Below are 13,408 nucleotides of genomic sequence, written 5' to 3' on the forward strand. Positions count from 1 at the left end.
ATAACTGGGGCATTTCTTTAAATTACAATTAGGACTTATTTTAAATGAAACTCCTTTGAGAAGGGAGTCTGAAATATAAAATGGAGAAAGATAGGAAAGAATCCTATGGTGAAAGCTTTAAATGAGTAAAATCAGTATATTTTTCCCAACATATATTTTCCTCATTTTGTCCACTGAAAGACCTAGAAGCAATGACGCCCCAGTAGCAAACAGCATGCCCAGCATCCAGACCATGCAACGACATGGATGAATGGCAAACACTACCAATGAAAAGAACCCAGAGACAGAAGAAATCAATTTATACAAATGCCAAGAACAGACTAATCTAATCTATGATATGAAAATCAGAAAAGTTGTTGGAGAGGCTGTGTGAAACTGACTAGAAAGAGCCATGAAGGAAGTTTTTAGAATAATGAAAGTATTCTACATCTTGTTTGGGGTAATGCTTATGTTTAATTTTCAAAACTCACAGTGAACACCTAAGATCGCTATATTTTACTATATGTTATCTAGCCCTGAATGTTTAAAAAAAAAAAAAAAATTCCTCGAAACTTTCCCATATGTTTAAATTTTCCAAAATAAAGTTGTGGAAAAAGACTGCCAATAGTGTTGTTTTCTTTTTTTTTTGAGACGGAGTCTCGCTCTGTCCCCCAGGCTGGAGTGCAGTGGCCGGATCGCAGCTCACTGCAAGCTCCGCCTCCCGGGTTTACGCCATTCTCCTGCCTCAGCCTCCCGAGTAGTTGGGACTACAGGTGCCCGCCACCTCGCCCGGCTAGTTTTTTGTATTTTTTAGTAGAGACGGGGTTTCACCGTGTTAGCCAGGATGGTCTCGATCTCCTGACCTCGTGATTCGCCCGTCTCGGCCTCCCAAAGTGCTGGGATTACAGGCTTGAGCCACCATGCCCGGCCAATAGTGTTGTTTTCTAGTGAAGCAAGTCAGATTCCCAATAGTGGTAGTTTTGATTGGTTCGATACTTTAAAAAAATGTTTAGCAGTATCTACATAGAAAAATTAACAGTTGCTGGGCATGGTGGCTCAAGCCTGTAATCCCAGCACTTTGGGAGGCCGAGGCGGCTGGATCACCTGAGATCAGGAGTTCGAGACCAGCCTGGCCAACATGATGAAACCCTGTCTCTACTAAAAATACAAAAACTTAGCCAAGCTTGGTGGTGGGTGCCTGTAATCTCAGCTACTCGGGAGGCTGAGGCAGGAGAATCGCTTGAACCTGGGAGGTGGAAGATGCAGTGAGCTAAGATCAGGTCAGTATAACTCCAGCCTGGGCCACAGAGTGAGATCAGGTCAATATAACTCCAGCCTGGGCCACAGAGTGAGATCAGTCTCAAAAAAAAAAAAAAGAAAAGAAAAGAAAAGAAAAGAAAAGAAAAGAAAAGAAAGAGAAAGAGAAAGAGAAGAAAAAAAGAAAAGATTAACTGTTTTATTCATACAATGGAAAAACTACCAAAAAACAGAAAGTAAACAACTGCTATACACCAATATGAATAAATCTCACAGAAATAACTTCAGAAATAAAATCAGATATAAAAGTCATAACACCCTTTACGTGAAATTCAAAAAACAGGAGAGAGGCCTCTTAAAAGGGAGAGCAGTGGTACTGACTAGGAGGGTACAGAAGGCGGCTTGCTTGGGTCTTGAAAATGTTCTATATCTTAATCTGGATGGCAGTTACCTGACCGTATACATAGGAAAAAATATCATCTCTAATCTTATGAGTTACAATATGTAATGTATAAAGGCCAGGCACGGTGGCTCACGCCTGTAATCCCAGCACTTCGGGAGGCTGATGCAGGCGGATCATGAGGTCAGGAGTTCGAAACTAGCCTGACCAATATGGTGAAACCCCGTATGTACTAAAAATACAAAAATTAGCCAGGTGTGGTGGCGAATGCCTATAATCTCAGCTACTCGGGAGGCTGAGGCAGGAGAATCACCTGAACCCAGCAGGCAGAAGTTGCAGTGAGCCAAGATCACCCGACTGCACTACAACCCAGTCATCAGAGCGAGACTCCGTCTCGAAAAAAATAAATAAATTAATAATAATGTATAAATTAGGCCTCAATTTAAAATAAAATATTTAAAGAAAAACTTGTGGGATGAAAAAGCTCAAAGTTCTTTATGTACAGCTACTAAAGCCTCTTCCAACACATGCTTTTTATAAAAAATAAAAAAGAGGAGGCCGGGCACGGTGGCTCACACCTATAATCCCAGCACTTTGAGAGGCTGAGGCAGGCAGATCACTTGAGGTCAGGAGTTCCAGACCAGCCTGGAAAACATGGCAAAAACCCGTCTCTACTAAAATGCAAAAATTAGCTGAGCATGGTGGCAGGAACTTGTAATCCCAGGTTCTCAGGAGGCTGAGGCAGAAGAACTGCTTGAACCCGGGAGGCAGAGGTTGTAGTGAGCCAAGATCGTGCCACTGCACTCCAACCTGGGTGACAGAGTGAGACTCTGTCTCAAAAAATAAAAAAAAAGAGGAAGGGGCATAACAAACATTGTATATAGTAAGGTACCATAGTATTCTCTTATATAAACCAACTATCTCAGGAGGAAGACACAAGAAAGAAGTAACACTGACCACTACCAAGGCAGGTAACTCATTCATTGTTGGTGAAAAATGGGGAAAAAATGTTTTACCATATACCTTTTTTTTCCTTGGACAATCACTGGAAGATAACCATATAACCTTCTGAGTTTTGAATTTTGTGTAATTTATTTCCTATTTAAAAATAATAAATTTAAAAGGGAAGTGAAGAACACAGAAAGTGAAACATTCATCACTCAGGCCTTAAAAGGATCATATAGAAACTACACCATGCACAAAATTAAGGTAAAGACGAGAAGAAACAGAGTTACACATATTTTTATTAAAAACCAAGCCTTGGTAATCCTGAACTCCTAAACAATGAGTTACTGGGTACATCAATATTTTCCAGTATCTGAGGTTTTATCTGACTTAGCTATTAATTTTGGTCCTTTTCTTAATGATACACACCTACTATTATGAATAACTACCAATGCTGGAATACATAGATGTTGCATTCTCACTGCCTGGTAGTAAAAGGAAGACTTGAATGTGCAAAGACCTGGAGATAAAAAGAAAAGAGCACAAGTTCTGAGGAACCACAAGTTCAGACAATTTAGAAAACAAGGTTTGAGATGAAAGTAGCAGGTACAGTTCTGAGGCTGATATTAATTATTCCTCTCAATCCTCATACTCTATTACAGCTTAAGTATTATTTGCTATATTTTAACAAGAAAATTGAAGCATGAAGATGTTATGTCAATTACTTAGTTATACAACTGGTAAGCTATAGAACCAGGATCAATTTGCTCTAATAAATGGAAGACACAAAAAGCTTTCAATTACGGGGAAGACATCAAGAATGCAGTAAGCTAAAAAATAAATGAGTGGAGAAGAATCAGATTCAACCAGTTTGGTTTGCATATGCATATTTAACCAGGGCAGATACAGGTACCAGCTAAAGTATTTTGCTTCTCTCGAGTTTTTTTCAAGAAAGGAAAAACTTCAGCATATTCAAATACATACAGGAAGAAGACGGTAGAAATAAAATGCATGAAGATAAAGGAGTTACCAACAGAAAGACATCATTTAAGACTAACAATAATAGCAAATGTTTACTTATTTAGAGCTTACTACCTTTGGCAGATACTTTCATTAATACAATTCATCCTCACAACAACCCTAGGAAGTATATATTATTGTCTCAGGACACTGACCATAGTCACAGAACTAAAAGGGACATATTCATAGGTCCATGATCTTAGTATCTTTACACTGCAATGCATAATGAAGCCTCAGTTTCTTAACAGAAAAAGAACACCTTTTCTACTATTACAAATGGTAGGTGCATAATGAATGTTAAATGAATGCAGGCTTATGTTCTTCTAAATTGCTATGTTTACATGTTTCTGCTTTTCAATAGTAGTATTTTTTACTGTATCATTAGCTACTGTATCAGTGCTAACATAACAGCAGCTCAAAAGTTTCCTTTTAAAAATCCTTCCTAACTGTTGTAGGTTGTAAAAACAAAACGTCAATGATCTTAAAATTGTGCTTGAGGATTTAATGGGACTACAAACAGACCAAAAAGGCATACAATAATAAAATTACAACTATATTCATACAGAAGTAGACAGGGAAAAAATGGCAACAACTTCATAAAAAATGGCAGCTGAGTTGGACCTTTGCTATAGCACAATGGCAGCAGTTAATAAACTTATTCTAATGCCGGGGACAGTAGCTCACGCCTGTAATCTCAGCACTTTGGGAAGCTGAAACAGGAAGATCACTTAAGGCCAGGAGTTGGAGACCAGCCTGGCCAACATGGTGAAACTCCATCTCTACTAAAAAATGAAAATAAATAAATAAATAAACAAACTCATTCTACTATGAATCATAATATTTGCTCTAAGAACAAATTTTGCAAAAAAAAAACTAATTTTCTCTGTTAATTACAATATATAGAAACCTTACATACCTATCTATAAACAAATGCAATAATGACATTGCTGACAGTAATTATTTTCATGAAACCAAGAACCATTAATTATACACCAACAAATCATTATTTTATGTTGTTTTTAAAACATGGATTTTACTATAGTAAAATCAATTCTCCTGTCTCAGCCTCCCGAATAGCTGGGATTACAGGCACGTCACCCCATCTGGCTAATTTTTGTATTTTAGTAGAGACAGAGTTTGACCATGTTGACCAAGCTGGTGTCAAACTCCTGACCTCAAGTGGTCCACCCGTCTTGGCCTCCAAAAGTGCTGGGATTACAGGTGTGAGCCACCACGCCCAGCCCCATAGTTGATTTTTAAAATAGGAAGCACAAATGTGTTCAAAAACTTGCTATTCAAAGAAGCCTGTTAAGAAATGAGGGTGGGCACAGTGGCTCATTCCTGTAATCCCAGCACTTTGGGAGGTCAAGGCAGGTGGATCACCTGAGGTCAGGAGTTCGAGACCAGCCTGGCCAACATGGTGAAACCCTGTCTCTATTAAAAAATACAAAAATTAGCCGGGCATGGTGGCAGGTGCCTGTAATCTCAGCTACTCAGGAGGCTGAAGCAGGAGACTCGCTTGAGCCCGGGAAACGGTGGTTGCAGTGAGCCAAGATCACACCATTACACTCCAGCCTGGGTGACAGAGCAAGACTCTGTCTCAAAAACGAAAAAAAAGAAAAGAAAATGAAAAGACAAAAACTAGGAAAAAAAATTTGCAAAATACATATAATGGACTTGTATCCAGAATAAAGAACTCATACAATTATCTTTTAAAAAACACTTCAATAATAATGAACAAAAAATCTGAACAGACATTTCCACTAATAAGGTATGCAGATAAAAAAGCACATGAAAGAATGCTGACAGCTTTAATCACTAGGGAAATGCAAATTAAAACCACAATGAGTCCGGGCACAGTGGCTCACGCCTGTAATCCCAACACTTTGGGAGGCTAAGGCAGGCAGATCACAAGGTCAAGAGATCAAGACCATCCTGGCCAACATGGTGAAACCCTCATCCCTACTAAAAACACAAAAGTCAGATGGGCGTGGTGGTGCGTGCCTGTAGTCCCAGCTGCTTGGGAGGCTGAGGCAGAAGGATCACTTGAACCCAGGAGGCAGAGGTTGCAGTGAGCCAAGATCACACCACAGAACTCCAGCCTGGGCAACAGAGAGAGACTGTCTCAAAAAACAAAAAAACACAATGAGAGGCCAGGTACGGTAGCTCACACCTGTAATCCCAGCACACTTTGGGAGGCCAAGGCAGATGGGTCGCCTGAAGGTCAGGAGTTTGAGACCAACCTGGCCAACATGGTGAAACCTCATCTCTATTAAAAATATAAAAAATTAGCTCAGCGTGGTGGCAGGTGCCTATAATCCCAGATACTTGGGAGGCTGAGGCAGGAGAACTGCTTGAACCCAGGAGGCGGAGGTTGCAGTGAGCCAAGATCATGGCATTGCACTCCACTCCAGCCTGGGCAACAAGAGCAAAACTGAAACTTTGTCCAAAAAAAAAAAAGCCCACGATGAGAAACCACTACATATCTATTATTCAAAAAACTGACAATATAAGCCATGATAAGACTGAGGAACAAGTCCCACACATAATGGTGGGAATACAAAATGGTAAAGTCACTTTAAACAATAAGTTGGCATTTTCTTATAAAGATAAGCATATACTTGCTATACTTTCCAGCAATCACAATACTATTTATCCAACAGAAAAATATATATATATATATATCCCTATAAAGATCTTCATGCTTTACTCATACTCTCCAAAACCATAAACAATCTGAATGTCCACCAACATGTGAATGGATGAACTGTGGTATATCCACACCATGGAATACTAGTCAGTAATATGAAAGAACAAACTAGTGCTACATGCAACATAGGTGAATCTCAAAAGCACTATACTAAGTGAAAAATCAGAAACAAAAGGCTACAACTTTTAAAATTTTATGATAGTCTGGAAAATGCAAAACTATAGAACTATAGGGATAAAAAGTAGACTAGTGGCCAGGCGTGGTGGCTCACATCTATAACTCCAACACTTTGGGAAGCCAAGGCAGGTGGATCACCTGAGGTCAGAAGTTCAAGACCAGCCTGGCCAACATGGGGAAACCCTGTCTCTACTAAAAATACAAAAATTAGCTGGGTATGGTGGCACACTCCAGTTATCTCAGCTACTTGGAAGGCTGAGGCAGGAAAATCACTTGAACCCAAGATTGTGCCACTGCATTCCATATTGGGCAACAGAATAGGACTCTGTCTTAAAAAAAAAAAAAAACAGATTAGTGATTGTGGTTACCAAGGGCTGTGTGTAGGGAAAGAAACTGGTTAGAAAAAAAAAAAAGGGCCGGGCGCGGTTGCTCAAGTCTGTAATCCCAGCACTTTGGGAGGCCAAGACAGGCGGATCACAAGGTCAGGAGATCGAGACCATCTTGGCTAACACGGTGAAACCCCGTCTCTACTAAAAAATACAAAAAACTAGCCGGGCGAGGTGGCAGGCGCCTGTAGTCCCAGCTACTCGGGAGGCTGAGGCAGGAGAATGGCGTAAACCCAGGAGGCGGAGCTTGCAGTGAGCTGAGATCCGGCCACTGCACTCCAGTCTGGGCAACAGAGCAAGACTCCGTCTCAAAAAAAAAAAAAAAAAAAAAGATGTTGAAAGCATTTCTAGAAACAGGCCAGATGAGAGATTTTTTTTTTTTCCCCAAAGTGCTGGGATTACAGGCATGAGCCACCATGCCCAGCCAGAAGGACTATTTTAAATTAGCCTTTCAATAAGTGGGAACGGCTGGGCATGATGGCTCACACCTGCAATCCCAGTATTTTGGGAGACGGAGGTGGGTGGATCATGAGGTCAGGAGTTTGAGACCAGCCTGGCCAAGATAGTGACGCCAAGTCTAAAATACAAAAAGTAGCCAGGCATGATGGTGCGTGCCTGTAGTCCCAGCTACTCAGGAGGCTGAGGCAGCAAAATCGCTTGAACCCGGGAGGTGGAGGTTGTGGTGAGCCGAGATCGTGCCACTGCACGCCAGCCTGCGCAACAGAGTGAGACTGTCTGAAAAAAAAATATATATTATATATTTATATACATAATAATAAATATATATTATATATTTATATACATAATAATAAATATATATTATATATTTATATACATAATAAATATATATAATATATGTACATAATAAATATATATATCATATATTTATATACATAATAATAAATATATATTATATATTTATATACATAATAATATATTATATATTTATATACCATAATAAATATATATATTTATATACTATAATAAATATATATTATATATTTATAATAAATAGATATATATTTATATATAAATAGATATTATATATTTATATATAGATATTATATACTTTTATATATAGATATTATATATTTATATATAAAAATATATAGGGGAACACATGCTTTTTTACAGTAACCTAAAGAAATTTTTGTTTGATTGTGTTGTTGCACTCTATCGCCCAGGCGTGAGCCACCATGCCCAGCCCTGAAGAAGTTTTAAGGACCAAGAATGTTCAAAAGGGTTCAAGTTTGAAGGATCAGGTTTAAAATAGGTTGACTGATTGAGGGGAAGGGGAAGGAGAAAATATGTAGTAACAACATTAGCAATACTTTCAGGGGTTTCCAAGGTTAGACATTTATGAAGGTTTTACAAAACAGAAAAACGTCATGGAACGCTGTCTGAGCCTCAAGCAACTACAGATTGTCTGTTTTTAATACTCTGTTTTTTAGAGAAGTTTTAGGTACAAAGGAAATTTGAGTGGAAAGTACAAACTGTTCTTCAAATGAGCAATTACCTCCAAGATGAGATTAAGGTTTGTAGTGAGAGCCTGAACACGCTGAAAACCAGCAATCAGGGAAATAGGCAAGAAACCTTGTTCATCCATCTTTCCCCGAAGAAAGAAGTCTCGTTCCAAATTTTCTACACTGAAGTAATATTCACTGAAAAGAGAAATTATAATTTCATCCATTTATTCAGTAGAAAATAAATATTTCTATTGCTCGCACACTAACTGTGAAAACCAATCATTAACATGAAAGTATTGTAATTTGGCTAACAATATGTATAGGTCTAATACAACATAGATAGGGTAAACATATAAGATAGCAAAAAACCCTACTGAATTAATTTCTCTTATACTTAAAATACTGATTTTCCAAAAAATTAATAACTTCTATTTAGATCAGCTTCACTAAATATAAAGAATTAAGCTGCTCATTTTACTTTAAGATAGTTCAATAATTGATTTTAATGAGTTAATTAGATGAAAATCTTTACAAAGCCACTTCTACTTGCTTCATTTAAGTATTAGATAACAAAGCTAATCACATGTTAGCATAATGCCTACCAATTTTTTCCCAGTCACTGAGAAGAATGGTATACTGGAAGTATCCTTTGTCAAATTCGCATACAGAAAAGTAGTTCGTTTTGTTTTCTAAATTGACAAAGTACTGACATGTTTAACACTTCTGAAGCCTAGTAACCAGCACAACGCTTAGTTAAAAACTTAGTGAACATGGCCAGGCGGGGTAGCTCATGACTGTAATCCCAGCACTTGGGGAGGCTAAGACGGGCAGATCACCTGAGGTCGGGAGTTCAAGACCAGCCTGACCAACATGGAGAAAACCTGTCTCCACTAAAAATACAAAATTAGCCGGGTGTGGTAGTACATGCCTGTAATCCCAGCTACTCAGGAGGCTGAGGCGGGAGAATCCCTTGAACCCGGGAGGCAAATGTTGCAGTGAGCCAAGATCACGCCATTGCACTCAAGCCTGGGCAACAAGAGCAAAACTCCGTCTCAAAAAAAAAAAAACTTAGTGAACACACAGGCATATGTGCACATATATATTTTGAATGATTCAAGTCCTCCATGCTTCTTTCTTTGATAGACGGACTATAAGATATTAAGGGTGGCCCAGTGAGGTGGCTCATGCCTGTAATCCCAGCACCTTCAGAGGCCAAGGCAGGTGGATCGCTTGAGGTCAGGAGTTTAAGACCAGCCTAACCAATATGGGGAAACCCCATCTCTACTAAAATACAAAAACTAGCTGGCCATGGTGGCAGGTGCCTGTAATCCCAGCTACTCGGGAGGCTGAGGCAGGAGAACTGACTGCACCCGGGAGGCAGAGGTTGCAGTGAACAGGGACCGTGCCACTATACTCCAGCCCGGGCGACAGAGCAAGACTGTCTAAAAATAATAATAAAAGACATTAGCTGGCAGTGGTGGCTCACGCCTATAATCCCAGCACTTTGGGAGGCTGAGGCGGGCGGATCACAAGGTCAGGAGATCAAGACCATCCTTGGCTGACACAGTGAAACTCCGTCTCTACTAAAAATACAAAACACTAGCCAGGCGTGGTGGTGGGAGCCTGTAGTCCCAGCTACTCGGGAGGCTGAGGCAGAAGAATGGCATGAACCTGGGAGGCAGAGCTTGCAGTGAGCCGAGATTACACCACTGCACTCTAGCCTGGGCAACAGAGCCAGACTCCATCTCAAAAAACAAAAAAAAAACAGAAAAGACATTAAGTTATCACAGAATACAGCTAAAGAAGGAATATCCTTGACACCATGAGGCACATGGAGGCAAAAATATAGAAAATGATTAGATGTCTTATATTCTCTTGAAAAACACAAACCGGCGGGGCGTGGTGGCTCAAGCCTGTAATCCCAGCACTTTGGGAGGCCGAGACGGGCGGATCACGAGGTCAGGAGATCGAGAGACCATCCTAGCTAACACAGTGAAACCCCGTCTCTACTAAAAAATACAAAAAAACTAGCCGGGCAAGGTGGCGGGCACCTGTAGTCCCAGCTACTCGGGAGGCTGAGGCAGGAGAATGGCATAAACCAGGGAGGCAGAGCTTGCAGTGAGCCGAGATCCGGCCACTGCACTCCAGCCTGGGCAACAGAGTGAGACTCCATCTCAAAAAAAAGAGAAAGAAAAACACAAACCCACTTAACCTTTCTGAAAGAAGTATAAATGGATGAACATCAATGATGATGGGGCCTACAGTTTAATAATCCCACACTATTTCCAAATCACAGAGAAAGTTTTCAAACATGGTGTACAAGTTATGGGAAAACAAACCAGCTCACATTTTGGGGTATAAAACTCAGTGACTAAAGATGCTCTTGAAGTATACGGACCAAATTCTATCTTTGAAAAAAAGGCATCATAACTGAAAACTGGTTTTCAGCTATCTTTTACACAAGGGGAAGAAAATAAATCAACTTATTTTAAGAATGTAAATATCCAAATTTTCCTTTAATAGTTTGACATTTATCCAATTGTCAGAGTGCAAAACTCTCTCAAAGACTACTGAAATACTACTGACATCTCAGTAACACTAGTAAATCATTTACTCTTTTTTTTGAGATGGAGTTTCACTCTTATTGCCCAGGCTGGAGTGCAATGGCATGATCTCGACTCACTGCAGCCTCCACCTCACAGGTTCAAGCAATTATCCTGCCTCACTCTCCTGAGTAGCTGGGACTACAGGCGTGTGCCACCTTGCCCGGCTAATTTTTGTATTCTTAGTAGAGACAGGGTTTCACTATGTTGGCTAGCCTGGTCTCGAACTCCTGACCTCAGATGATCCACTTGTCTTGACCTCCCAAAGTGCTGGGATTACAGGAGTGAGCCACCTCGTCCTGGCCTCATTTACTCTTTTTAAACACTGAAGGAAAAAATCTAAGTCTTAAAGAAATGAATATTCTGATGGTTGTTACGCCTCAAAAGCCTTATTCATAATGTCTGGCATGTGGTAGATACATAATACATGTGTTAAAATTCTAAAATTTCAGGCAGGGCGCAGTGGCTCATGCCTGTCATTTCTACATTTTGGGAGGCCATGGCAGACGGATCACCTGAGGTCAAGAATCCGAGACCAGCCTGACCAACATGGTGAAACCCCAACTTTACTAAACATACAAAATTAGTCGGGCATGGTGTTGCATGCCTGTAATCCCAGCTACTTGGGAGGCTGAGGCAGGAGAATCGCTTGGACCTTGGAGGCGGAGGTTGCAGTGAGCCGAGATTGCACCATTGCATTCCAGCCTGGTTGACAACAGCAAAACTCCATCTCAAAAGAAAAAAAAAAATTCGAAAATTTCAGACATTAAGACATTTGATTTAGTCACAAGTTACAAATGGTCTTAGCTGTGAGATGTGAACTTCCCTAAATCAATAATAAACTGTCCCGGCCAGGCATGGTGGCTCACGCCTATAATCCCAGAACTTTGGGAGGCTGAGATGGGTGGATCACTTTGAGCTCGGGCATCCGAGACCAGCCGGGGGAACATGGCAAAACCCTGTCTATAATAAAAATACAAAAATTAGCTGGGCACAGTGTCACGCGCCCGTAATCCCAGCTATTCGAGAGGCTAAGGTAGGAGAATTGCTTGAACCCAGGAGGCGGAGGTTGAGGTGAGCTGAGATTGCACTGCTGTACTCCATCCTGGGTGACAGAGTGAGACAATGCCTCAAAAAAAAAAAAAAAAAGAAAAAAGAAAAAAGGAACAAATCTGTCATCTCTCAGTGCCAAAAGAGATTATCACAGCCAGAAATAATCAAGATCTTTACATTTTAATGCTGATATCACAAACAATTAATATAAATTTTCACTCAAAATGTTAAAAACAAGTAGGCCAGGCATGGTGGCTCACGCCTGTAATCCCAGCACTTTGGGAGGCCGAGGAGGGCAGATCACAAGGTCAGGAGTTCGAGACCAGCCTGACCAGAAAGATGAAACCCCGTCTCTACTAAAAATACAAAAATTAGCTGGGCGTGGTGGCATATGCCTGTAATCACAGCTACTCGGGAGGCTGAGGCAGGAGAATCACTTGAACCCGGGAGGCGGACGTTGCAGTGAGCCGAGATCGTGCCATTGCACTCCAGCCTGCACAATAAGAGCAAAACTTCGTCTCAAAAAAAAAAGTTTAAAAAAAAGACCTTCAACCATTTTGAATACTTTTAGGCCTCATACTTTACAATTCATTTTGCATCATTTTTCCACAGGTGTCAGGAAAACTTTTGGTGACTTCTCAAAAAGAAAATCAAAATCTTAATCAATCAGCCTATCTATATATTAGAAACCAAATAATACAAGGTAAAAAGCATGACTCCTTCAAAGCCAGATCTCCACTAATCAAATAATGGTAATAATAACAAGCCACACTAAACCTAGTGCTCTACTAACATTTGCCAAAATCCCTACTGCTAGATCAACCAAAAAAAGAGGCATGACCAATGCCATGTCTGACATTTTGCTCAGTGTCCTAGGGACATCATCAAGTCCTACCTTAGAGGTTCTGGATTCTACACTGCATGATCAGAAATTTTGTCAACACTGAAGTAGCTCTGCTCCTCCCTCACTTGTATGAGCACTGGAGGCCGATTATCCTGACGTGGAGTTGCATGTCCACTGTCAGGTCTCAGAAGGGGCTTGGCAGCAAAAGTTACAAAAAAGACAGTAATAGTGGTATGAAGTTGACAGCCACATGTCAAGTACTTTCTGCCCATAAAAAGGCCCTTTTCTTCAGTGTTTGCATCAACTGTAACAAAAGAAGCAAGAACAAAATAAACAAGTTGCTCCACACTGTAAGCAAATTGGATCCACCATGAAGGCAACCCAGGAAGGTGCCTGGCTGATGACGATAAAGAAATTTTCTAGTAACAGAGTAGAGTCTATTTTATTTTGGAAAAATAGATGATTCTAAAATGCTTATGCCCTTTCAAAAATAGCCCTTTTCCTTCACCTTGTAAGGAGAGAAAAATTTCAAGTTTTAACAAATTGGTTGTGCAAACTGCTTGGCAAC

General features: G+C 40.3%; 1 protein-coding gene across 10 annotated transcripts in view; it reads right to left on the minus strand.

Annotated features, from left to right (window-relative positions):
• Positions 1 to 13,408, minus strand: part of LOC105486414 (La ribonucleoprotein 1B) — a 151,921-nt gene that overhangs the window by 108,532 nt on the left and 29,981 nt on the right. For all 10 annotated transcript variants that reach the window (XR_011620976.1, XM_071093046.1, XM_071093044.1 and 7 more), the window contains exon 8: positions 8,391 to 8,535. Coding sequence is in view for 9 of the 10 variants with exons in the window: in XM_071093046.1 (XP_070949147.1) it covers positions 8,391 to 8,535 (145 nt within the window). In the remaining variant the exon portion in view is untranslated. The remainder of the gene's footprint in view (positions 1 to 8,390; positions 8,536 to 13,408) is intronic.

The sequence above is a fragment of the Macaca nemestrina genome, chromosome 3 (assembly GCF_043159975.1).
Source record: "Macaca nemestrina isolate mMacNem1 chromosome 3, mMacNem.hap1, whole genome shotgun sequence".
Classification (NCBI taxonomy): domain Eukaryota; kingdom Metazoa; phylum Chordata; class Mammalia; order Primates; family Cercopithecidae; genus Macaca; species Macaca nemestrina.